This window comes from Oncorhynchus mykiss, chromosome 19 (assembly GCF_013265735.2).
Source record: "Oncorhynchus mykiss isolate Arlee chromosome 19, USDA_OmykA_1.1, whole genome shotgun sequence".
NCBI lineage: Eukaryota > Metazoa > Chordata > Actinopteri > Salmoniformes > Salmonidae > Oncorhynchus > Oncorhynchus mykiss.
This window is the reverse complement of record NC_048583.1, coordinates 24,030,812-24,056,994: the sequence shown is the minus strand read 5'-3', so window position 1 is coordinate 24,056,994 and position 26,183 is coordinate 24,030,812. Positions and strand designations below refer to the sequence as shown.

At 41.5% G+C, this 26,183-nt stretch overlaps 1 protein-coding gene across 1 annotated transcript; it reads right to left on the bottom strand.

The window, feature by feature from the left end:
- Positions 1–972: 972 nt before the first annotated feature.
- On the bottom strand, positions 973–25,390 carry LOC110497538 (GTP cyclohydrolase 1-like). Its single transcript, XM_021573686.2, has 6 exons — positions 24,861–25,390; positions 15,939–16,048; positions 13,938–13,993; positions 6,735–6,766; positions 6,274–6,358; positions 973–4,749 (listed from the first exon to the last, which is right to left on the bottom strand). Exons 1-6 carry the CDS (start codon positions 25,222–25,224, stop codon positions 4,623–4,625), a joined length of 774 nt encoding a protein of 257 aa, XP_021429361.1. The 5' UTR covers positions 25,225–25,390; the 3' UTR covers positions 973–4,622.
- Positions 25,391–26,183: the final 793 nt, after the last annotated feature.

The window sequence follows — 26,183 nt, the reverse complement described above, 5'->3', positions numbered from 1 at the left end:
GCACTAAGTCACTCTGGATAAGAGTGTCTGCTAAATGACAAATGCAGATCTGGGTGTCCTTAATACTAGGTTCATAACCAAGCGGGAAGGTGTTAATTACCAGTTGTGAAGTTGTTTTGAACTGGGAAATACCATCAAACATGGAGGTCATAAGAAGGCAAATGATTGTTTTGCTCTTTTGCCCATATCCAGAGCTGCTTTCACTTAAAATCAAAAGGAAGATGAACAAAATCAATTTTGTATCAATCATTTGTATTTTGTTCTTATCATAAACCACAACTGCTGAAGCTGCTGCCATCTGCTTTCTTTTTGTTGACAATTTAGAGCATGGGGATGATAGACAAGTTTACCACTAGTAATTACCAGGTGGGGGTGCGTTCAAGCGGATTTTTCCCAGTCGTATGCTGGTATATGGTGCCAACATTCTGCGATCAATCAGGTATTTTAAATAATCTACACTTTAACTGTGGGCACAGAAAGCATCAGAAAGTAGAACAGGACATATGTTAGTGCCAGGTATAAACAGGCTTTTACAAAGAAGAGCACAATAGCCAGGTTCATAGTTCTTACACATTTAATTTTATTTAAAACACTTTCAAATGACCACAGTAAGAAGTGTAACCTAAATGACAGTGGAGAAGGAGCCCAGAGAACAGGTCCTCCTAAAGAAGGCCACAGAGACAATGTAGGAGCTGTCTGACTATAGCACGCACCTTCTCCCACCCCTGACAGATACAACCCCAATGGCCAAATCAGATTGGTAAAGCCTACCCATTTCAGAGTTATATATTTCCAATAAATATATAACTATACCGCTTGCTAATATTCCTATTTATCGTAACGTTTCCATCCACCGTTTGAGAGTAAAGTCATACTGTATGGAAATAAATCACAACAGGTGTGATGGAAAGTATCGGTAGAAATGTCGAACATTTGTTCATGGTGGGATCATTTTGTCGGTAAAAAAAAAAATATTATGCGACGAATGCGGTGGAAAGCCTTTATGTGCAAATATTTATTTTTTAAAACCATATCGAAGTAAACTTGAGACATGCGATGACATCTGGTGTACTGCGACATGGAAAAACATTTGAGTTTATAGGCAGATGAAATCGTTTTGATGAACTTTCATGACAGTTGTGATGGGATGGACAATGATGAGCTTCATGCACATGCCCATCAAGAGTTTTATTTGAATGCTGGCTACATGAACAAAACGTGTCTGCCAATTAACAAATAAAAATGCTATTGCATCATATAACCTACCCTGTCCACGTTGTCAGCGAACTCTTCTAGACCAGAGAGCATGCCAGTGTTGGCAACTAAATTTCAGGGTAAATTGCTAGAGGCAGGTTGATTTGTTGCTAAATTGCGTTGTGTAGTCATTGCGTGAAAACGTAAAACTGCGTCATTACGTAGAATACGCAATAACGTTACTCAAATTGACTGGCCATCTCGGCAAAAAAATATGATTTGTTCAGTTACAGACTCCGACTATTTTCTGTACTTATGGCTGTACAATTTTGATTGATGTAAGTTCTGTTCAAGATCAAACATTCGTGACCAACTATATTAATTGGGTTTGGCTCGTCTACCCCGTACAACTGCTGCTGCAGTCGGCTAACAATGATTTGCAATTTGCTGAAATTGCTGCTGCTGCCTGAGCGTGTAACAGAGAAAATCGTTTTTGTGTCATTTAGAGGGAAAATGCGTGCATTTTAGCGTTTGAGTCACTTTTCAAAAGTTGCTAAAAGTTCCACATACATTTTTAAAAGTAGCTAAATGTGTTGTTAAGTGCTGGTTGGAAAATAAAGTTGCCAGGGTAGTCTGGAAAGTTGCTAAATCTAGCATCACTGGAGCATGCGCCAAAACCAGATGGCGCATATTGGTTATTAACGCAACAGTTTGTGACAAAACCCATCAGTAGAGAGTTACAAATGCAATGGTACATGGGAATTTAAACGCCAAAGTTATTTTCATGTGCACGGTCATCACGCACAGCTTTTATTTTATCTACAAGTCAATTTCTTGGAAACATCTCTGCTGTGATTTTTGAATATTCACATAAAAATATTTCGCCAATTGGATGGAAACCTAGCTACTGAACATTTTTCAAATGTTACTATATTTTAATATCCCTGCTGAAGAGAGAAGAGCCTAATATTAGAGAATGCACTCACAGATATGCAAATGCAACATACAGTATACGTGACATTGCAAAGAGAATTGTACTGTACTCAAGTGCAGCATATTTTGACATTTAAAAAGTCTAATAGAAATCTGCAACATTTATACACTGACATACATAGATATATTCAGAGTTGACATTAGAAGGTTAACAGAGGTGATGTGTTCCTTTACCAAGAGGTGAGACTCCTACCTCTAGTCTCTTCGAATTCATCGGGTGGAAGTGAATTCTCCTCCAAAAAAAAAGTAAGGCTTCTCAAGATAGAGGTCAGCGGAATATATACTAGGCTGGCCCTCAACAATTTTAGAAAATACACTTGTAGATTACACACAAAATTAAAAACGCACACAGACCTACACGACTTACAGATACGAAGCTAGTGATGCCCAATAGAGACTGAATTCTGAAATGCACACTTGGGGGATACAGAGAGAGCCACATTTGTCAATCTGTACCTTTTGCGCTATTGTGATACCTACAATAGTGTGACTATTGGCGAATAATGTACAGTGTCCATATTAGGCCAGCCTCTGACAACTCCTCCTGACCGGGCTTGTCCTATTATGGACACCGTTTGGTGCCATCTAAATCATCCTTCATTGCACTATCCAGTTACCATCTAGTCATTGTAACTGCACCTTTGGAAACTTTGGTCACAGACAAATACAACAATCAAAACTAACAGCAACATTACATCACATAATTTGAACTCCAGTTAACATGTTCATTAACCCATCATTGTTGGTTTCCTGAAGTTGAAGGGTGCAGTATACAGTACCTGGAGCAGTAGCTACCAAATTTGTATGAGTGTATGTTGCTCCCCCTTTGTGTATTAGTTAATGACAAGTACAGTAGACCGGGACTGGTCCTTCTGATAGGCTGACAGATAGACCTAAGTGATAATTGTTTGACGAATGGGTTTGAAGCATTTGGCTTGAGCGGGAATATGATGCCATGTGAAAAGGGCACTTACCACACTTGAATAGGTTTGGCATAAGGCAAGGTTAAATACATATGATTATAGTAATCCATAAATTGACATTTAAAGACAATGTTCCTGCTTTAGCGGAGACAACATTCACGGTAAACGCTGCATACAATGAGTGTAAAAAACATTAAGAACACCTTCCTATTGAGTTTGAGTTTATTTTTATGGGACAGTGCACATTGATCAATGTTTCTGTAAAAGTGCCGGTTTTAGCCAACTGGCTAATTTTCAACTGCAGTCCCTGGGCAGGTTTTTAAAAACAATTACAATACAGACAATCAATGAGCAGTGAGCACACGCAGAACTCCCTCAGAACAGCCTTAATTTGTCAGGGCATGGACTCTACAAGGTGTCGAAAGCGTTCCACAGGGATGCTGGCCCATGTTGACTCCAATGCTTCCCACAGTTGTGTCAAGTTGTCTGGATGTCCTTTGGGTGGTGGACCATTCTTGGAACTGTCGAGCGTGAAAAGTCCAGCAGCGTTCTTGACACAACAAAACCGGTGTGCCTGGCACCTACTGCCATACCCTGTTCAAAGGCACTTAAATCTTGTCTTGCCCATTCAATGTCTGAATGGCACACATTCTCAATTGTCTCGAGGCTTAAAAATAATTATTTATCCGGTCTTCTTCCCTTCATCTACTTCACCTACTGCCATACCCTGTTCAAAGGCACTTAAATCTTGTCTTGCCCATTCAATGTCTGAATGGCACACATTCTCAATTGTCTCGAGGCTTAAAAATAATTATTTATCCGGTCTTCTTCCCTTCATCTGATTGATGTAGATTTAACAAGTGACATCGATAAGGGATCATATCTTAACTGGATTCACCGGGTCAGTCTGTCATGGAAAAAGCAGTTCTTAAAGTTGTTTTTTTACACTCAGTGTATGTCGGCTCAAATGCAAAATTACCTTAATTTATATCGCGGAATCTATAATGCTTCCGCTTTACAGATATGTCAGTTTTGGAATTAAAACCCTATGGTCCTAGTTTACATGGATAAAAATATATTGCAAAAATATATCAGGATAAAAGTAAAAAACAAGATTGATCAATTGTTTTTAATATTAGGATGTTCCTATGTAGGTGTAAGTATCTTTACTGTAATTGGTAGTTCAATCTTATTAAAAGTAAATAAAAAAATAAAGGACAAAATTAAGCAACCATAAAAACACTGGCTCAATGATTAGTGTTTTTTAGGTTAAGCCTGCCACCTGGCAGACAGCATTAAGTAATACATACACGGCTATGTCATGTGACCATGTGATGATTTGGAAGGGGGTGGAGGAATAAAACACACACACACACAACGCACACACCCACCAAGCCCGGACTCTAGGCTTTGTACAGAAATTGCTGTGTGCCGGCTGCTGCTCCAACCAGGCGACAGGGAGAGTGGATCCGAGTTGGGCTGTGCAGCAGGTTTGTGGGCCGGTCGTCCCTCTCAGCTCCTGATGAGGGTGAGGAACTCGTCCCGTGTCTTGGGGTCCTCCCGGAACACCCCCAGCATGGTGCTGGTCACAGTCTTGCTGTTCATCTTCTGCACCCCCCTCATCACCATGCACATGTGACTATGCAGGAAGAATGGAGGAGAGGCAAAATGCATCATTATACATTGGTGTTATACAGTGGCAAGAAAAAGTATGTGAACCCTTTGGAAATACCTGGATTTTCTCCACACAGTGTTGTGTGTTCCTTCCAAACAATGCAACTTTAGTTTAATCTGTCCACAGAGAACGGCTACTCCTAGGGAGAGTAGCAACAGTGCTGAACTTTCTCAATTTTTAGACAATTTGTCTTACTGTGGGACGGATGAACATCAAGGCTTTTAGAGATACTTTTGTTACGCTTTCTAGCTTTATGCAAGTCAACAATACTAAATCTTAGGTCTTCTGTGATCTCTTTTGTTCAAGGCATGGTTCACATCAGGCAATGCTTCCTGTGAATAGCAAACTCAAATGTTGTGAGTGTTTTCTATAGGGCAAAGCAGCTCTAACCAACATCTCCAATCTCATCTCATTGATTGGACTCCAGGTTTTTTCTTTTTTTCACCTTTATTCAACCAGGTAGGCTATTTGAGAACAAGTTCTCATTTGCAACTGTGACCTGGCCAAGATAAAGCAAAGCAGTGTGACACAGACAACACAGAGAGTAATTTACTCTCTTTACATGGAGTAAACAATAAACAAGCCAATAACACAAAAAAATCTGACACAGTAGAAAAAATAAAGTCTATATACAGTGTGTGCAAAAGGCATGAGGAGGTAGGCAATAATAGGCCATAGGAGCAAATAGTTACAATTTAGCAGATTAACACTGGAGTGATAAATGAGCAGATGATGATGTGCAAGTAGAGATACTGGTGTGCAAAAGAGCATAAAATATAAAATAAAACAGTATGGGGATGAGGTAGATAGATTAGGTGGGCTATTTACAGATAGACTATGTACAGCTGCAGCGATCGGTTAGCTGCTCAGATAGTTGATGTTTAAAGTTGGTGAGGGAAATAAGGTTAGTTGACTCCTGACTCCAATTAGCTTTTGGAGAAGTTATTAGCCTAGGGGTTCACATACTTTTTCCAACCTACACTGAATGAAATACAATAATGTGTGTGTTATTAGTTTAAGCACACTGTTGGTCTATTGTTGTGACTTAGATCCGATCAAATTTGATAACCAATTTATGCAGAAATCCAGGTCATTTCAAAGGGTTAACATACTTTTTCTTTTAGCTGTAGTTATTAGATGTGGGTGTATGAGAAATGTCCTGTTAGTGACTCATTGAAGATTATCCAGATATGACCTTGCACAATATATTTGGTTTCATTTATGTGTGTTTGTGTTTTGACTGACATTATTGCATTGGCAATAAGGTACTTTTGCCTCTGTGGATAGACTTGACTGGACAGATATTGCCCAGAAACTACCTCATTGGGAAGAGAAAGGGCATATTTGTTTTCCTAAAACTAAGGATTTATTCATATGAATGTGTATACACCATACAGCTAACATTCAAGCCACATTTTTCCATAGTGCATCTTTAATGTATGGGGCTTTTAATATCAGTGGTGAGGGAAAAGAGAGAAAGAGACATACGTTGCCTCAATGACGACGCCCACCCCGGCAGGCTGCAGAGCTTCAGTGATCGCCACAGCAATTTGTTTGGTCAACCGCTCTTGAACTGAAAGAGAACAGACAGATAAACACGGTCCAAGTCAGAGAGCAAAGTCAAACATGATATCTGACATGATCGACCATGACATGGCAGGTTCATGGCAGGTTACCGTTTGTTCTAAGTAACAACACTTACCAGGCTGTCAACCAACTGACCATCTCGAAAAAGGACAATGTGGGAATAAAAATAATGCACGATTTGAATTTGAATGCAATTAATAAGTTGTTACTGTGGTTTATACAGTGTAAGTATACACGAATGACAAGTCCTAAAAAAAAAAAATACACAAATGTTGTCTTTGAGACAGAATAAAAACTCTAGTTCACTTTATTGTCCATCAACTCCCGAAAGTATAAATTGATTGTTATATGTCTGGAAATACCTTGCAGTCGACGGCTGTAGATTTCAACAATCCTGGGGAGAGATTAGGGGAAAAGGCATTGGGAAAAAACGTTCATTTACATGAGAACACCCAAGTGGTAAGATTTACAGTGAGGCAAATAGGCTTACATTGTCAAAGAGGGATTACACATTCTTCAGGGACAGAGTGGAAACTAGAAAGAGACCTGAGAGCTCTTCACAACAGAGGTCACACTTTACAGTGTCACTCAAATAGGTTGATTTGTATTGGTTTGGACAGGGTGAAGTTTCTAAGAGCTGTTGTAATTTGTTTGTTTAAATAACAGACTCAATCAAATCCATCCAATTTTTGCATACACAATACACTGGGAAATCTTTGGATGCATCTATCAGTAATAGGAATTTATCTGCTACAGTGTTTCTTCAGGACCCATAATACATGTTGCGATTTAATATGAATATTGGGTAAAAAAAAAAAAAAGAAAGGGCTATTTTTATTGTGTACCTTCTGCAATGAGTCTTTGGTTTAAATAAGCCACAAGTCCACATACAGTGCCTTCAGAAAGTATTCGCACCCATTGACTTATTCCACATGTTGTGTTACAGCCTGAATTCAAAATGGATAAATAATTTTTTACCCCTCAACCAACTACACAGTGACAAAGTGAAAACATGTTTGTAGATTTTTTTTGCAAATGTATTAGAAATAACACATACAGAAATATCACACCCCTGAGTCAATACTCACACCCCTGAGTCAATACTTTGTAGAGGCACCTTTGGCAGTGATTACAGCTGTGTCTTTATGTCTAAGAACTTCCCACACCTGGATTGTGCAACATTTGCCCATTATCCTTTTCAAAATTATTCAAGCTCTGTGTCACATTGGTTGTTGATCATTGATAGACAACCATTTTTCAGATTTTTTCATAGATTTAATTCAAAACTAATTGGGAACCAATATCTTAGACAGGTTAAGCACATTTTTACTCCTGAACTTATTTAGGCTTGCCCTAACAAAGGGGTTAAATAGTTGACTCAAGACATTTCAGCTTTTCATTTTTAATTAATGTAATTTTGTATTTATTTTATTTTTTACTAAATGTAATAAATGTTAAATTCAGGCTGTAACAACAAAATGTGGAATAAGTAAAGCGGTGTGAATACTTTCTGAAGCCACTGTGCATACAGATGTAGGAACTTAATTTTAGCCAGTTTACTACAGCAGGAAATGTGAATTATATATATTTTTTAAATTGTAGTGGTTGATACATTGTTCGTATGAGGAAATCAAGTCTGACATTTTAAAGTAGAAATTACAAACTTTAGAAACCTTGAATAGACTACAAGTTTTAATTTCCTGCTGAGAGATCAAATTCTGGTGATTTTCGAGGAGAGTGTGTGGTATTCTGTGGCAGTCACACTGACAACCAGTGGCAAGTTCCAACCTCCCGTGAGTCAATCTGAGTAGCAGAGCAGTGGATCACGCTAGCCTCATCATAGCCTGACATACCTTCCCCTTTGACCCAATGCTCTTTTACAAACATGACCTCTCCTATCCCTGCAGTTCCATCACTTGGCTCAGCAAAATGCCACAGAACAAGAGGATTACGAAGACTTTCAAATGGGCAGATGCATCGATATGAAGGGATAAAACTGTTGCATCCATCTCAATGAAGCACATTTTGGGTGCCACACCTTTCAGAGCTCAATTCTTATAAAATTGTATACGTCACATGCTTCGTAGACAACAGGTGTAGACTAACATGCTTTCTTGCAGGTCCATATCCAACAATGCAGAGTTATATATTTTTTATAAAAATATAGCCACACGAGGAATAAACACAGTGAATAATGAATAAAAATAACATGGCTATACACTGAGTGTACAAAACATTAGGAACACGTAATCTTTCCATTCCAGACTGACCAGATGAAAGCTATGATCCCTTATTGATGCCACTTGTTTAAATCTACTTCAAACAGTGCAGATGAAAGGGAGGAGACAGGTTAAAGAAGGATTTTTAAGCCTTGAGACATAGTATGTATGTATGCATGCATGCTTGCCATTCAGAGGGTGAATGTGCAAAAGACCAGCATCCCGGAGCCTTTTCACTGTTGACGTTGAGACTGGTGTTTTGCGGGTACTATTTAATGAAACTGCCAGTTGAGGACTTGAGGACTTGTCTGCCAGTTGAGGACTTGTCTGTTTCTCAAACTAGACACACTAATGTACTTGTCCTCTTGCTCAGTTGTGAACCGGGGCCTCCCACTCCTTATTCTATTCTGGTTAGAGCCAATTTGCGCTGTTCTGTGAAGGGAGTAGTACACAGCGTTGTACGAGATCTTCAGTTGCTTGGCAATTTCTCATATGGAATAGCCTTAATTTCTCAGAACAAGAATTTATAGTCATTTACAACTTTAACAATGTATTTCTGATCGATTTGATGTTATTTTAAATGGGCAATTTTTTTTTGCTTTTCTTTAAAAAACAAGGACATTTCTAAGTGACCCCAAACTTCTGAACGGTAGTGTATGTGTTTGGGTGTCAGTGTAAGTATGTGTGAGTCAGTGGAGGCTATTCGCTAGTCTGTGACCAGGCAAAAAAATTATAATAATCCAAGCCAAACCGCTAAACAGTTCTCACCATATTAGCTAACATCATAGTAAATATACAGTTTAAGTCAGAAGTTTACATACACTTAGGTTGGAGTCATTAAAACTCATTTTTCAGTGGGCCAGAAGTTTACATACACTAAATTGACTGTGCCTTTAAACAGCTTGGAAAATTCCAGAAAAATATGTTATGGCTTTAGAAGCTTCTGATTGACATAATTTGAGTCAATTGGAGGTGTACCTGTGGATTTATTTCAAGGTCTGGGAAAATCATGGGAAAATCAAAAAGAAATCAGCCAACACCTCAGAAAATAAATTGTAGACCTCCACAAGTCTGGTTCATCCTCGGGAGCAATTTCGCAAGTATAAACACCATGGGACCACGCAGCTGTCATAACGCTCAGGAAGGAGACGCGTTCTGTCTTGCGTGCCAGTGCCCATTGAAGTCGGTTACGACGCTAAACTTCAAGACGCTGGTGAGGACAAGCATGCAGATTACCTTCCCTGAGACGGTTTCTGAAAGTTTGTGTAAACCCACAGTTTCATCAGCTGACCAGGTGGCTGGTCTTAGACAATCCCTTAGGTGAAGCCGGAACTGACGTGGTCTACGGTTGTGAGGCCCATTGGACATACTGCCAAATTCTCTAAAACTATGTTTGAGGCGACTTATGGTAGAGAAATTAACATGTAATTCTCTGGCAACAGCTCTGATGTACATTCCTGCAGTCAGCATGACAATTGCACACTCCCTCAAAACATCTGTGGCATTGTGTTGTGTGACAAAACAGTACATTTTAGAGAGGCCTTTCATTATCCCCAGCATTATCACGCTGTTTAATCAGCTTCTTGATATGCCACACCTGTCAGGTGGATGGATAATCTTGGCCAAGTAGAAATAACAGGGATGTAAACATATTTATGCACAAAATGAGAGAAATAAGCTTTTTGTGTGTATGGAACATTTTTGGTATCGTTTAATTCAGCCCATGAAACATGGGACCAACACTTTACATGTTGCATTTATATTTTTGCCCAGTATAGATCTGTCATTATCATTGAAAGCAAGTCTAAGAAGGGGTAGGGCTGTTCTATGACCGCTATTTCTATTGCTTCCCGTTCTGAAGTTTTGTTTGTCTTTTACTGTCGTACTCTGAAAGTAATTGCAATTGCGCACACATTGATGGGATGCACCTACTGTACCCTAATACTCTGTTGCCGATGACTGGGATGAATGCAGGAGCAGATTTCAGCAGCAGGACAAGACGCCCTTATATCAGTCAAAAAGAGGTGATAGGCCTATCTGGCTTATATAATGATGGTCATAATGCTTCTTGACAGTGTCATAAAGTGTATTTTCTTAGTCCAAGTAAAGTGACACAGGATGGTCATAATGCTTCATGACAGTGTCATAAAGTGTATTTTCTATAAGTTATTTTAAAAAATGCAGAATATAACAAAGGATTTAAGAAACGAAAGGAAACTTCTTGGCAGGGAAAAAAATATTAGAATAAATGTGGGTTTTGACACTTATGTAGGCGTCATAACCAGCCATACAATAACGCAAAATGTCATAACAGGGATAAATATGGGTCATGAGTGGTATGACCATATTATGACAGGTTATGACAAGTGGCGAGTGCCGCAGTGATCTAAGGCACTGCATTGCGGTGCTAGAGGTGTCACTACAGACCCTGGTTCGATCCCAGGCTGTATCACAACCGGCTGTGATCGGGAGTCCCATAGGGTGGCTCACAATTGGCCCAGCGTCACCCATGATAGGGGAGGGTTTGACCGGGGTAGGCCTTTGATAGGGTGGACAACTTGTCATGTTCATGCTGCAAGAGCTCTGATAGGTTGGAGAACGTCCTCTGGAAGTTGTCATAATTACTGTGTAAGTTAATGGAGTGAGAGGTTTTGTATTGAAGTCAATCTACCCAGAGCAGGACAGAAATGAGCTGTCCTCCGGCTACACGCAGAGAGTACTGTAGACCTTCATTGCAAAAGTGTGTTTTAATAAAATTATACGAACATATTCACGTCCCCAAATCATTTATCTAAAAAAGATAACTTTAATGTTTCACTATTTAACATTTTCAGAAATTGGTCTTGGATGAATTTGCTGATGTGATCCATGACCAGCCTTTCAAAAATATTTAATGGTATTAGTTTAGACAGGTTACCTTGGCGTTCTTGGGCACAGGCACTATGGTGGTCTGCTTGAAACATGTAGGTATTACAGACTGGGAGAGGTTGAAAATGTGAGTTTAGCCACTTGCCAACTGATCAGTGCATGCTCCGAGTACGCGTCCTGGTAATCCGTCTGCAGCCTTGAGAATGTTAACCTGTTTAAAAGTCTGACTCATGTCGGCTGCGGTAAGCGTGATCACACAGTCGTCCGTAACAGATGGTGCTCTCACGCATGGTTCAGTGTTGCTTGCCTCAAAGCGAGCATAGAAGGCATTTAGCTCGTCTGGTAGGCGTGTGTCATTGGGAAGCGCATGGCTGGGTTTCCTTTAGTAATCCGTGATATTTTGCAAGCTCTGCCACATCAGACGAGTGTCAGAGCCGGTATAGTATGATAGTAGGATTTCTTATAAGCGTCCATGTCAGTGTCCCACTCCTTGAAAGCGGCAGCTCTAGCCTATAGCTCATGGGGGATGTTGCCTGAAATCCATGGCTTCTGGTTGGGGTATGTACGTATCGTCATTGTGGAGACGACATCGCCAATGCACTTATTAATGTAGCCAGTGACTGATGTGGCGCACTCCTCAATGCCATCGGATGAATCCCAGAACATATTCCAGTCTGTGCAAGCAAAACAGTCCTGAAGCTTAGCATTCACCTAATCAGATCACTTCCAAATTGAGCGTGTCACTGGTACTGCCTTTTTGGGTTTTTGCTTGTAAAGCAGGAATCAGAATGATAAGAGTTATGGTCAAATGGAGGATGAGTTTTGTATGAGTCTCTGTTTGTGGAGTAAAGGTGATCTGGAGTTTTTTCCCCCTCTAGTTGCACAGGTGACATGGTAGAAATTAAGTAAAATGGATTTGAGTTTTCCTGCATTAAAATAACCAGCAACTAGGAGCGCTGCCTCTGGATGACCATTTTCTTGTTGACTTATGGCCCTTATGGTCTTAGTGCTAGCATCGGTTTGTGGTGGTAAATAGACAGCTACGAAAAATAGAAATAAACTCGGGGTAAATAGTATAGTCTACAGCTTATCATGAGTTATTCTAACTCCTTGATATTAGAGATCGCGAACCAGCTTTTGTTAATGGACCGTTGGGGAGTTGCAGTGATGAGACAAGATTGTAATTGGAACTCAATTGGATATCACAATTATTATTTTTTTTATAAAAAGACACACCCCACCCACCCTTGAGTTTACGAGACACTGCCGTTCTGTCTTGCCGATGCATAGAAAAACTAGCTAGCTTTATAATAACCATGTCCTCGTTCAGCCACAGTTCTTCAGGTCCCGTTGATAGGATACTTTTGAACAGAGCTCGTCTAGTTTGTTCTACAGTGATTCGCAGATAGAACAGAGGGTAGGGGTGGTTTATTCACTCTCTGCTTTCATCAGAGTGCCCCCACGTCGGTCTGGAACGTCTTTTCCTCTTTCGAGTGTCTGGGATTAGGGCCTGGTCCTGGTTGAGCAGTAGGTCATTGAAGTAGAATTCTTCATCCAAATCAGAGGTTAGTGATCACATTTCTGAAGTCCAGAAGCTCTTTTCGGTCATAGGAAACAATGGCGGAAACATTATGTACAAAAAAAAGTTAAGATTAGCACAATATTTTTGGTCAGGAGCCCGTAAAACAGTTTACCTGAAGTGTACTCTACAAAATAAAAGTATTGCTGGTATTGTGTTTTGTATGGTGAGCACTGGTGTATCAGCGTGTGTGCCTGCGTAGCTGCGTGTGGCATAGACACCATGGCCACATGGGTGGGGAAGGGAAGTAAGAGTATGTATTAGTGAAAGGGGCTAAGCCTCAGGTATTGGGTCAGATGGGATCAGAATCCTCTCGTCACATACACACTCCTAATCAGCTTAAGGTTCCACCCTGAGTGGCCTCTCCACCTAAACAGCCTCACAGCAAACACTACTGCTATGCTACACGAACGCTACACTGTAGAAGCTAATGTATAGCTAACCCACTAAACCCAGGTCCAGCTCTCTGGGCTACAACATGAGTCAGCCTCTTAGTTCATCACAGTGTTGTAGTTCCTATTATCTAATAGGTGACCATATTGTACTGTATTGTCTGAAGGACTGTCTAGGAACAGATTACATATTTGTACATGATACTGCACACATGGATTGAGTCTAGGTAATCCCAATCCCTCCAATTTCCCAATATCCAACCCTACTGTTAGGATTTTTTGTCATAGTAATTCCATTCCTTGGTGCGGTTCCCTGGTATACCGTCAAGAACATCAATAGCTAACGATATCCACACTGAAGAAGGCTGTTAAGTCGAAAGTCTCAGTACACTATCCCCTTTGTTCAAAATAATTTTTACTGCAATTGAAAAATTAAGTAGCTTTTTGCGACATCCACTACATTTTATTTCATATCACAATACACTATTACACTTTCCATACACTTACCTGGCCAGCTTGCTGAGGCCCAGCACCCTCTTATTGGGGAGGTAGCCTATATGGACCTGGGGGAGAGAAGAGAGACCAATTCTGCCATTAATGATGGCCAACTTCCGAATTATAGCATCAACAACAACAGACAGTAAATCATGTTGTCCCAAATTCTGCACTGACAAACAGACCCAACTGGCATGATATGTACAGTATATCTCAGTGTTTGAAGTGGGCTGGATATGACTCAATGGATTCCACCCCATGTCTTCTGTGTATAAGAAGACTGTTAGCCCGCTGAGCTAAAGCCTAGGCATTAGCTCAGTGAGCGAACACATTTCTTCTCAACAAGTTCTCATCACGTGATGAAGGCAAGCTGAACATTTGCTTTCCACCTTGATGGGCTGCTGCGTGGGAAAGATAAGAATCATATGAAGCAAAGACAAAAGGCAACATTTATCTAAAGGCCATCGGAGAAGTGAAGGGGAGGTAAGGGAGTCACGTCTGCACCATGGATAAATAAGCAGCAGATGAAAGCTCTGAAGAGGATTGAGCTCGACTCTCCTCCCCATCCAGCTGGTGAGCCTGCTACTGCATATGACTGGAAGGCTAAATACCCCCTCCCTCCCTCCACCCATTCCCCACCCACCCTCCACTCAAATGTCAGCAGCAATGTGCTGAAACAGGCAGAGAGAAAGGGCATGAATGCAAGGATTTCCCCTCCTACTATTTTCTCCCTCTCTTTTTGCTAGGTAGTGATAAAATGCATTTCTGAACAGGGTGAATTTTAAAAATGAAGAAAAATCTTCACTTTGAAAAAAAGGGATTCACGTTTGATTAAAAGTGGGGATCAGATATGGGCATCATGGTTTTTCAAAGGTATGTGGTGTAAAAGTAGGCCTAACAGCATAGCTCAATGAAAACAAATACCACCTTGTTGTTAGGTGATAAGAGACACTAAAAGCGTTAAAAGACAACTGACTGGACGCGCTAAAAAAATATTATTTTTAATCTAGCCCTGAGCTTGCGGGCAGAAATCGGTGAGTCATTATAGCGCTCGGCGATCGGCTCAGATAGATGCGCGGGGAAATATATAAGTGTGTTGATAAGAGGCGACTAACACTTGTGATGACAACAGGGAGCTATCAGCGGGGAAATTAGGTGGACGGGAGTAATGTGGCCTTCTGACAGCCAGCCGCTGACAAACAAACACACACCACAAAGACAAAAACGACCCGTGTGTGTGTGTCCAGAGAGAGAGTGGATAACACTTGCTACTGCTATCATCACGGCACATTTGCACCGTGAAAAGGATATGAAAGGATCAATGGCCTCCCTCTTTGGTCTTAAATGGCAAACACCTGCAGGGTAAGATGAGGGGAGAATAGAGGGGAGGATGCTAGGTCTACAGTACTAAAATGTCAAAACAAGGAGAATTTAAGCCCCACTGACAGGATTTCAGTTGATTTGGGGTGTGTTCCAAATGGCATCCTATTGCCAATATAGTACAAACAGTGTACTATACAGGGAATAGGGTGCCATTTGGAATGCCACTTTGGTCAGTGCCAGTTGCCATTTTTCCTTACCAGTAGTTTAATCACAGCTGGGCTCAATTACAGGCTCAGTGGACAAAGGCCTTATCAGTGCCCCTGAGGATGTTTCTACATGGGCCACTTATTTGGGGTGTTTAGCAGTGGGGTATTAGGCGTGAGAGTACAGTAGCCTATTTATTTTATTTCAAATTGTGGCATCACCTCAGCCACAGAATTAGGCCTACAACTTCAACCTCGCACACAAAAATTTATAAAAATCAACCATGCAAGCCAAGGTAATATAGAAAGTAGGCCTACTCCTTGTTGTGTACAAGATTGTCTGAGAAGCACTTTCGCTGAGTTAAACGTGTATAAACCCTTATTTTTAGTGTGTTGATTTATTGCAGGATCCAACCTAGAAGAAATTCCCCATAATTGGAGATTGTGCATCGTGGACTGGTGTGGGTCTGGGGTGCAAATAGGTTACCCTTCCAAAGATGGGCACCAGGTGGTGCTCGCACATGGAGAACATGTCAATGTCCTTTACGATCACCATCTCGTCGTGGTCCTCGTCAAAGATTGCATCATTCAGCACGTCTGCGGAAGCAAAGAGAAAAAGAGAGTGAGACGGATGAGTGCAAGGCCCATCGAGTCGATGCCATACAGCTCCGAGACACTTAACAAGACGCGCAGCAGACGAGACCAGACAGCCCTCGGCAACCTAATCATTCACTCTACCTCCATTCCATAAGCCTGCTGTTTTTATCTGGCAAACATTGTAATTATATCTCGACTCCCATATAGCCCTACCGCTCTTCCTGTTTGTCATTTTATTTCATTTTCTCTCCTAGCGGAGCTCATATCATTGTTCAAATAAATCCATGGGTTTTTATCTGTTTGTGACGATGCGCCCTCCCTTCTCCCTGACGGAGGTTTTTAATTTCCTGGCCGCCTATCTACAGGAGGTTGGGTTGGAATGGGAGGTAAAGTTTCCATGGTAACATGGTGAGTGAGTGGACTGTCTGACTTGTTGCTTTAGGGTCCTGCCTTGTTGATGTGGTTTTGCCACTTGTCTGTACAAGCAGCAGCTGGTTTGGGCGCTATGGCGATGAGATCACTGGCTAAACTAAACAACAGTAGTTTCACCATAGGCCATAAGTCAGACAAGGCCTAAATGCTGATTGGATGAGAGCATCTGCTAAATTAACTAAATGTTAATGTATAGCAGGGGTACTCAATTACTATGAGAAAGTCCACATCACTAAGGACTTAAAAATAGTCCACACACCCCCACATAGTCTTCTCCCTCAGGAGGCTGAAAGAAAAGTTCTACAGCTGCACCAGAGAGCATCTTGACTGGCTGAATCATTGCTTGGTATGGCAAATGCACCACCCTCGATCGCAAAGCGCTACAGAGGATGTTGCGGACAACCCAGTACATCATGGGGGCCAAGCTCCCTGCCACCAAGGACCTCTATATCTGGTGGTGTCAGAGGAAGGCCCGAAAAATTGCCAAAGACTCCAGCCACCCAAATCACAGACTGCTCACTCTGCTCTGGTACCGTTTCCCGGACAGTAGCATCGGCTCTCGGACCAACATGCTCCGAGACAGCTTTTACCCCCAAGCCACAAGACTGCTAAATAGCCATAGGACTGCTAAATAGTGCGGCTAACCATCTAATGAACTATCTGCATTGACCCCCATCTTGCACGGACCCTATGTCCACTCACAAGACTATATACAGTGTGTATACACACACACACACACACACACGCTGACACTCAGTTTATTTATTATTATATCATCATCATCATCAATCCTGCCTAGTCACTTTACCCTGCCTTTATGTACATATCTACTTCATACATTGATCTGGTACTGATACTCCCTGTACAGTGCCTTGCGAAAGTATTTGCCCCCCTTGAACTTTGCGACCTTTTGCCACATTTCAGGCTTCAAACATAAAAATATAAAACTGTATTTTTTTGTGAAGAATCAACAACAAGTGGGACACAATCATGAAGTGGAACGACATTTATTGGATATTTCAAACTTTTTTAACAAATCAAAAACTGAAAAATTGGGCGTGCAAAATTATTCAGCCCCTTTACTTTCAGTGCAGCAAACTCTCTCCAGAAGTTCAATGAGGATCTCTGAATGATCCAATGTTGACCTAAATGACTATGATGATGATAAATACAATCCACCTGTGTGTAATCAAGTCTCCGTATAAATGCACCTGCACTGTGATAGTCTCAGAGGTCCGTTAAAAGCGCAGAGAGCATCATACTGTTGTGAAGAAGTTTAAAGCCGGATTTGGATACAAAAAGATTTCCCAAGCTTTAAACATCCCAAAGAGCACTGTGCAAGCGGTAATATTGAAATGGAAGGAGTATCATACCACTGCAAATCTACCAAGACCTGGCCGTCCCTCTAAACTTTCAGCTCATACAAGGAGAAGACTGATCAGAGATGCAGCCAAGAGGCCCATGATCACTCTGGATGAACTGCAGAGATCTACAGCTGAGGTGGGAGACTCTGTCCATAGGACAACAATCAGTTGTATATTGCACAAATCTGGCCTTTATGGAAGAGTGGCAAGAAGAAAGCCATTTCTTAAAGATATCCATAAAAAGTGTTGTTTAAAGTTTGCCACAAGCCACCTGGGAGACACACCAAACATGTGGAAGAAGGTGCTCTGGTCAGATGAAACCAAAATTGAACTTTTTGGCAACAATGCAAAACGTTATGTTTGGCGTAAAAGCAACACAGCTGAACACACCATCCCCACTGTCAAACATGGTGGTGGCAGCATCATGCTTTGGGCCTGCTTTTCTTCAGCAGGGACACGGAAGATGGTTAAACTTGATGGGAAGATGGATGGAGCCAAATACAGGACCATTCTGGAAGAAAACCTGATGGAGTCTGCAAAAGACCTGAGACTGGGACGGAGATTTGTCTTCCAACAAGACAATGATCCAAAACATAAAGCAAAACCTACAATGGAATGGTTCAAAAATAAACATATCCAGGTGTTAGAATGGCCAAGTCAAAGTCCAGACCTGAATCCAATCGAGAATCTGTGGAAAGAACTGAAAACTGCTGTTCACAAATGCTCTCCATCCAACCTCACTGAGCTCGAGCTGTTTTGCAAGGAGGAATGGGAAAAAATGTCAGTCTCTCGATGTGCAAAACTGATAGAGACATACCCCAAGCGACTTACAGCTGTAATCGCAGCAAAAGGTGGCGCTACAAAGTATTAACTTAAGGGGGCTGAATAATTTTGACCTTTTTTTACTTTCGCAAGGCACTGTACATATGAGATGAGTATGTAAACAAAGTGGCATAGTTAAAGTGGCTAGTGATACATGTATTACATAAGGATACAGTCGATGATCTAGAGTACAGTATATACGTATGCATATGAGATGAATAATGTAGGGTAAGTAACATTATGTAAGGTAGCATTGTTTAAAGTGGCTAGTGATATATTTACATAATTTCCCATCAATTCCCATTATTAAAGTGGCTGGAGTTGAGTCAGTGTCAGTGTGTTGGCAGCAGCCACTCAATGTTAGTGGTGGCTGTTTAACAGTCTGATGGCCTTGAGATAGAAGCTGTTTTTCAGTCTCTCGGTCCCAGCTTTGATGCACCTGGATGATAGCGGGGTGAACAGGCAGTGGCTCAGGTGGTTAATGTCCTTGATGATCTTTATGGCCTTTCTGTAACATCGGGTGGTGTAGGTGTCCTGGAGGGCAGGTAGTTTGCCCCCGGTGATGCGTTGTGCAGACCTCACTACCCTCTGGAGAGCCTTACGGTTGAGGGCGGAGCAGTTGCCGTACCAGGCGGGGATACAGCCCGCCAGGATGCTCTCGATTGTGCATCTGTAGAAGTTTGTGAGTGCTTTTGATGACAAGCCGAATTTCTTCAGCCTCCTGAGGTTGAAGAGGCGCTGCTGCGCCTTCTTCACAATACTGTCTGTGTGAGTGGACCAATTCAGTTTGTCTGTGATTTGTATGCCGAGGAACTTAAAACTTGCTACCCTCTCCACTACTGTTCCCTCTGCTGTTTCCTGAAGTCCACAATCATCTCCTTAGTTTTGTTGATGTTGAGTGTGAGCTACAAAGTATTAACTTAAGGGGGCTGAATAATTTTGCACGCCCAATTTTTCAGTTTTTGATTTGTTAAAAAAGTTTAAAATATCCAATAAATGTTGTTCCACTTCATGATTGTGTCCCACTTGTTGTTGATTCTTCACAAAAAAATACAGTTTTATATCTTTATGTTTGAAGCCTGAAATGTGGCAAAAGGTCGCAAAGTTCAAGGGGGCCGAATACTTTCGCAAGGCACTGTATATAGCTTCATTCTTGTGTACTTCATTCCTCGTGTTACTATTTTTCTTTTTGTAATAATCACAGACAAGCTGCAAAACCACAACAAGGCAGGACCCTAAAGCAACAAGTCAGACCCTCTGCTCACTCACTATGTTACCATGGTAACTTTACCTCCCACTCCAACCCAACCTCAGTAGATAGGCTTCCAGGAAATTAAAAACCTTGCTTTGCATCCATGGGAAGGGCTCGTAAGCAAGCATTTCATAGTAAAGTCTACACCCGTTGTATTCGACAAATTAAATGAGATTTGACTGAATTCCTAATAAAACAAATATATATATTTTTTTAATTTTATTTTTTAATTATTCTTTTGGGACCCGCAGTCTGTATTGACCCTGCTCTGGGTCCGGATCTGGACCCCGGTCCGTCAGTTGAGTATTGCTGATGAATAGGATAAGAATTATTAGAATATCAACTGCAGTTTCACTAGACTGGTTAAAAAACAAAATGAACAAATGCTGATTTCACATCACTGTTAGAATATTATGATTTCTTTATTGACAATTGGAGGTAACGGTCTTTCATAGATTCACTGCTCTCTGACACGTTCAGTAGGTTAGAATAAAGTCATTAAGAACATTGTTCTGTCCATTAATGATAATATTTGACCGTGCTTAAAGGAACAGTGCTACTGTTTGGGTTTTCCACTCAAGCAGTACTCCAAATGTCTCTCTCCCAGCCCGGTATGTGTTTTCTTGGTAAAGCTCTACTGATGAATCGAGCACCGTCCCCAGTTCATCTCACCAACCTAAGGGCAGCAGATGTTCAGAGAGCAGTTGCCCCTCACCAGTCTGGTTCCCTACATCACACACACACACACACACACACACACACACACACACGTGACTGGGCCACAGCAAAAGAACAGGAAATCAAATCAGCATCAACTCATCTCAGACAAAAACCACACACAGTCACTATGGCTACATTACAAATTGTCAGGATGTCAAGCGCTGGTGGCCAACCTGCTTTCTATCTCCATCTCCCTTTTTCTCTCTCCCTTCCTCCCTCACTACCTTTCTCTCAATCCCCTGTAGCAGTGCTGTCCTCCCCCTGCCCCTTCGCATCAACACCTAAATGAGAAAGAAACACCTTAATGATTGGTTGACAAATAGTGCATCCCACAATGCAGGTGACGGCTGCATGGTGCACTTGGTGAGAAGCAACTGCACCAACTCGAAGGAGACTTCATCAAAAACTGCAAGTCTGACAAATGTATACCTATAAAGCAACACTTTGAAAGGCGGTGACCAACGATGGACTTGACAAAAGTGAGTCACTTGAACGTGACATATGCATATTGCTTACTGCCTTCAAATGCAGCTATGAAGGATATGCCATTCAGGTTTTTCTTGGAATCTCATGTGTTGATAGCATCATACATAAACATGAATGGCATCTCTCCCTATGAATACCTTCTTCCTAATGCATAATAAGCACATAACATAATGCATAAATGACAAGTAACATGAACCCGCTTCATAATGCATTTATTGCAAAATATATAATAATGCATGACATAGGTGCTAATAACTGCTCATAAACATCTAGATAAGCAATTAATAAGCAACTAGATAAGGAATTATACAGCCTAGTCATAATGCCCTATGAACAAAATGTTATAATGCACTATATTAAAATAATAAGGACAATGAGCCTCATAGGGCTAGATTTCCATTCCACTACGAACCCTTTAACACACCCCGTCTTGCGCAACAAACACGAGTCATTATTTTCATTAGCACACAGAAATGACAAAGTCTGGGTCAGCATCGAGGGATTTTAGTGGAAATTCTGTGAATAAGTGAGAATGTGTAGAAACTAAGTGTGTGTGTGAGTGAAAGAGACTGTCCACTGTTGGAGTTAGAAGACCCTATAAAAGTAAGACCTACCAGTTCAGCTCTGCATTATTCACACTGACATCCTGTACGCCCTGGGCACTCATAAAACAAGTCCCTTATTTGCTCACACAAACAGACACACACAATGCGCACACACATGAAACACACATGGCATGTGCAAGCAACCACACAGTCTCACACATACACAAAAGTATGTGGACACCTGCTTGTCGAACATGTAATTCCAAAATCATGGGCATTAATATGGAGTTGGTCCCCCCTTTGCTGCTATAACAGCCTCCACTCTTCTGGGAAGGCTTTCCACTAGATGTTGGAACATTGCTGCGAGGACTTGCTTTCATTCAGCCACAAGAACATTAGTGAGGTCGGGCACTGATGTTGGGTGATTTGGAACGCCGACAGCGAGCCAGGCCCATTCAACCCAAAGGTGTTCGATGGGGTTGAGGTCAGGGCTCTGTGCAGGCCAGTCAAGTTCTTCCACACCGATCTCGACAAACCATTTCTGTATGGACCTCAATTTGTGCATGGGGGCATTGTAATGCTGAAACGGAAAGGGCCTTCCCCTCCAACTGTTGCCACAAAGTTGGAAGCACAGAATCATCTAGAATGTCATTGTATGCTGTGGCGTTAATATTTCCCGTCACAGGAACTAAGGGGCCTAGCTCGAACCATGAAAAACAGCCCCAGATCATTATTTCTCCTCCACCAAATTTTACAGTTGGCACTATGCATTGGGGCAGGTAGCCTTCACCGGATATCCGCCAAACCCAGATTTGTCCGTCGGACTACCAGATGGTGATGAATCACACTTCACTCCAGAGAACACATCTCCACTGCTCAACCCATTTCATGAAGCTCCCGACGAACAGTTATTGTGCTGACGTTGCATCCAGAGGTAGTTTGGAACTTGGTAGTGAGTGTTGCAACCGTGGACTGGCGATTTTTACACGCTACAAGCTCTCTGACGTTCCGTTCTGTGAGCCTGTGTTGCCTACGATTTTGCAACTGAGCCGTTGTTGCTCCTAGAAGTTTCCACTTCACAATAACAGCACTTTCAGTTGACCATGGCAGCTTTAGCAGGGAAGAAATTTGTAACTTGTTGGAAAGGTGGCACTCAGCTCTTCGGTACTGCAATTGTTTGTCTGTGGAGATTGCATGGCGGTGTGCTCGATGTCACACACCTGTCAGCAACGGGTATGGGTGAAATAGCCAAATTCACTCATTTGAAGGGGGTGTCCACATACTTGTGTAGTGTATATCCATATATCCACTGTCTCACTGTGTCAAGGCGAATATGACACCTATTGCGGTTTTCCGCAATCTGATTAAACCTATTCCTGGACTAAAAAGCACGAGGAATGAAGATTCTTCTTTGAGATTCTCCTTTGTTTTTCATCCAGGCTTAGTCTGGGTTTGTGAAACTGGCCATAGAAGTTAGTCAGCTCTTCAAAATCTTCAATTCAATGACATTACACATTTAAACAAAGTGGTGGTGCAGAATAAGAGCTAACCCAAAAAGGGAGAGAATACTACTTGCTTCAGTGCTCCTGAACACACATTCGTGACTCGTCGTGACGCTTCACTTTTTGCTGGATTTACTGTTTGGTTTGGCCCCTCACGTTTCCATACCACTCCCACAACACCTCAAACAGTGGGGAAAGAGCATTGAGTCCATATAAACCAGACAGGGTCCAAGCATTCTCAAGTTATCCAAGATGCATGTTTTTCAGCTAGAGAGGATGAGTGTCACTAACACATTCTCTCCGTATGTCTCCTCAAACATATTACACAGAACCTCAAAGTGCTCCCCGCGAAACCAACTCCAGATGGGTTTTTGGTGGGGGGAGGGCGGGGCTTAATAATACTGCGAGGGGCAGCTCCCCAGCTCCACCACTAAAACAGTCCCAACTGTGGAGAACAGAACCAATAAAGTCTGGTAAGGATGACCAGGGGACTTGGTGAGCCTGGATATGCAAGGTAACTGTTTCCTAAGGGTGGACAGAAATAGTGGTATTGTGTAGAAAGAGAGGTTTCACAGACAAATGAGGGAAAAGTGCATCAACAGAGAATATTAGAAACAACATTTATTGTAGGGTTACTTGTCTATGAATGTACGCTGAACATAGATTGTGCATCCTTTTTTCTTGATGTACTATTTTGTACTCAACTGCTCTAAATCACATACTATGGTCATTTGAGAGAAGCCTGTCTCCAGTGCCAATAATGATTTCAAATGTTGTACTGCACAGCTCTAAATAAGAATCTGTAGCTCTTATACTGAACATTGTTTTACAAAAAAACAATCAAGTTAATTGAATGTGCGGCTAAGCATCTTCTGAAACACCTGACCATAGACTACGGATGTAAGAAGTGTGCATACATACAGTATCAATCAAAAGTTTGGACACCTACTCATTCAAGGGTTTTTGTCCATCTGGTTTGCGCTTAGTGGGACTATCATTTGTTTTTCAACAGGACAACGACCCAACACACTTCCAGGCTGTGTAAGGGCTACTTGATCAAGAAGATGCGTAATTGAGTGCCGCATCAGATTACCTGGCCTCCACAATCACCCGACCACAACCCAATTGAGATGGTTTGGGATTAATTGGAGCGCAAAGTGAAGGAAAAGCGCTCAGCATATGTGGGAACTCCTTCAAGACTGTTGAAAAAGCATTCCAGGTGAAGCTGGTTGAGAGAATGCCAAGCGTGTGCAAAGTTGTCATCAAGGCAAAGGGTGGCCACTTTGAAGAATCTCAAATATATTTTGATTTGTTTAACACTTTGTTGGTTACTACATGATTCCATGTGTTATTTCATAGTGTTGATGTCTTCACTATTATTCTACAATGTATAAAAGAGTAAAAATAAAGAAACACCCTTGAATGAGTAGGTGTGTACAAACTTTTGACTGGTACAGTAATATATATATATATATATATATATATTAATAACAGTTATATCAGCATAATAAATTGCATATTTCTCCTTCCAAAACAGACTTCTTGATTGGAGTTCGGTAGCCTAAGTAAATCACATCTAAATGTCTATATTTCAGGTAAATTAAAAGGTTTAGTTTTAAGGTCACTTTCTTTTTTACAACATAGGAAAGTGTTGACAACTTGGGGAAATGGGCATTCCGACTGACTCACCTATGATTTTCTCCTGGTAGCCCTTGGTGAAAAACTGCATGGCAGTAGCGGCTCTCCACGGAGTTTTTAGAAGTCCCTGTCTTTGCGGGTCCTCCCCGAGCCCCCGGAGAATAGTGGTGTAGGCAGCCGCAAGACAAGGCAAGTTGATCTCGTTGTCTTCCATACTTCGGGTGCGCTCATGCTTCCAGCCCTCTACCACCGAGGACCCTGTGTGCGAACTCGGCTCACCGGCCGTCCCCGTCCCTTGAGCAAGGCCTACCAAGATCTGGTTGTCTTTTTTTACCAAGTGTCCATTAATATAACTTTCGTTCGTAGTCGGTTTACTGTCCGCTTCATTATCGTGACACTGTTTTGAGCGCTCCATAGTTCAGAATTGACGTAAGGTCTTTTCACTAATGGAGGATGCGCTTTCCAGTGTTTTTCGCTTAATGGACGCAGCTTTGTTTTTGAACGCACCACCTGCAGAGTACACTGCCGTCACCTGAATGCATCAAAGTACATGAAGCACTCACTCTCAGCCGTTGGTACCCCATGGCTTTATATGCGATATAATCCTCGTGTATTTCTATTGGTCAAGCGTTTTGTGTACGTCACGTTCTGTCAGTTGTATGTAAGCCAATGGAGAACATTGCCTGTCTACCCAAACTCCTTTCTCCGGCCAAATGCTACGCCACGCCCACGGATGTTAGTTTCTTCTCTGGAATGAGTCTGGCCCTGATGGTTTTGAGAATGAAAATTTATTCTAGACCGTCTGATTGGTCTCAGAAACCAATGGGTTGGGCGTTTTGAAAATTCGTCATTGGCTTTGGTACTCTGATTGGTTAGGGATGATCCAATCACTGATGACTGTTTTGGCCAACGCCTCTCATTTTGAGGTCACCATAAACCACTTCAATTATGGCAGTCTAACAAGATTTCCTTCCAACCTTTTTATGCTAGTAAAGTACATGTCAGATAAAACAAAATGTAATGAAAGGCCTGATGTTAACAGAACATTTGTCAGTAAACTTTCCAAATGTTGACAAGGTGATCTTTTTGTGGCAGTAAAATTAATTATGCGAGAAATGTAGGTGGAAACGCTTTTATGAGCAAATATGTATATAATAACAAAGTAAACTTGGGAGTCATGTGATGATATGTTTTGTGTGGTCCTCCCACTATGACTTGTCAAGAGAGCATACAGTTTATTAGGCTACAGATTAAATAAATTATGAACTTCACAGGGTGGTGAAAGTGCAAGGTGATGAGCTTGATGCTCCTTTCCAATAAATATCGAGGGTCTTATTCTGGTGAGATGTTCGTCAATGCTTGGCTTTCATTTGA

Excerpts from the sequence above, each read along its gene's own strand:
- LOC110497538 (XM_021573686.2), bottom strand. The coding sequence starts at position 25,224 with ATGGAGCGCTCAAAACAGTGTCACGATAATGAAGCGGACAGTAAACCG. Across the intron at positions 16,049-24,860 it reads CTACCAGGAGAAAATCATAG|ACGTGCTGAATGATGCAATC; the intron begins GTGAGTCAGTCG and ends TTGCTTCCGCAG. Across the intron at positions 4,750-6,273 it reads GGCGTCGTCATTGAGGCAAC|TCACATGTGCATGGTGATGA; the intron begins GTATGTCTCTTT and ends CTTCCTGCATAG.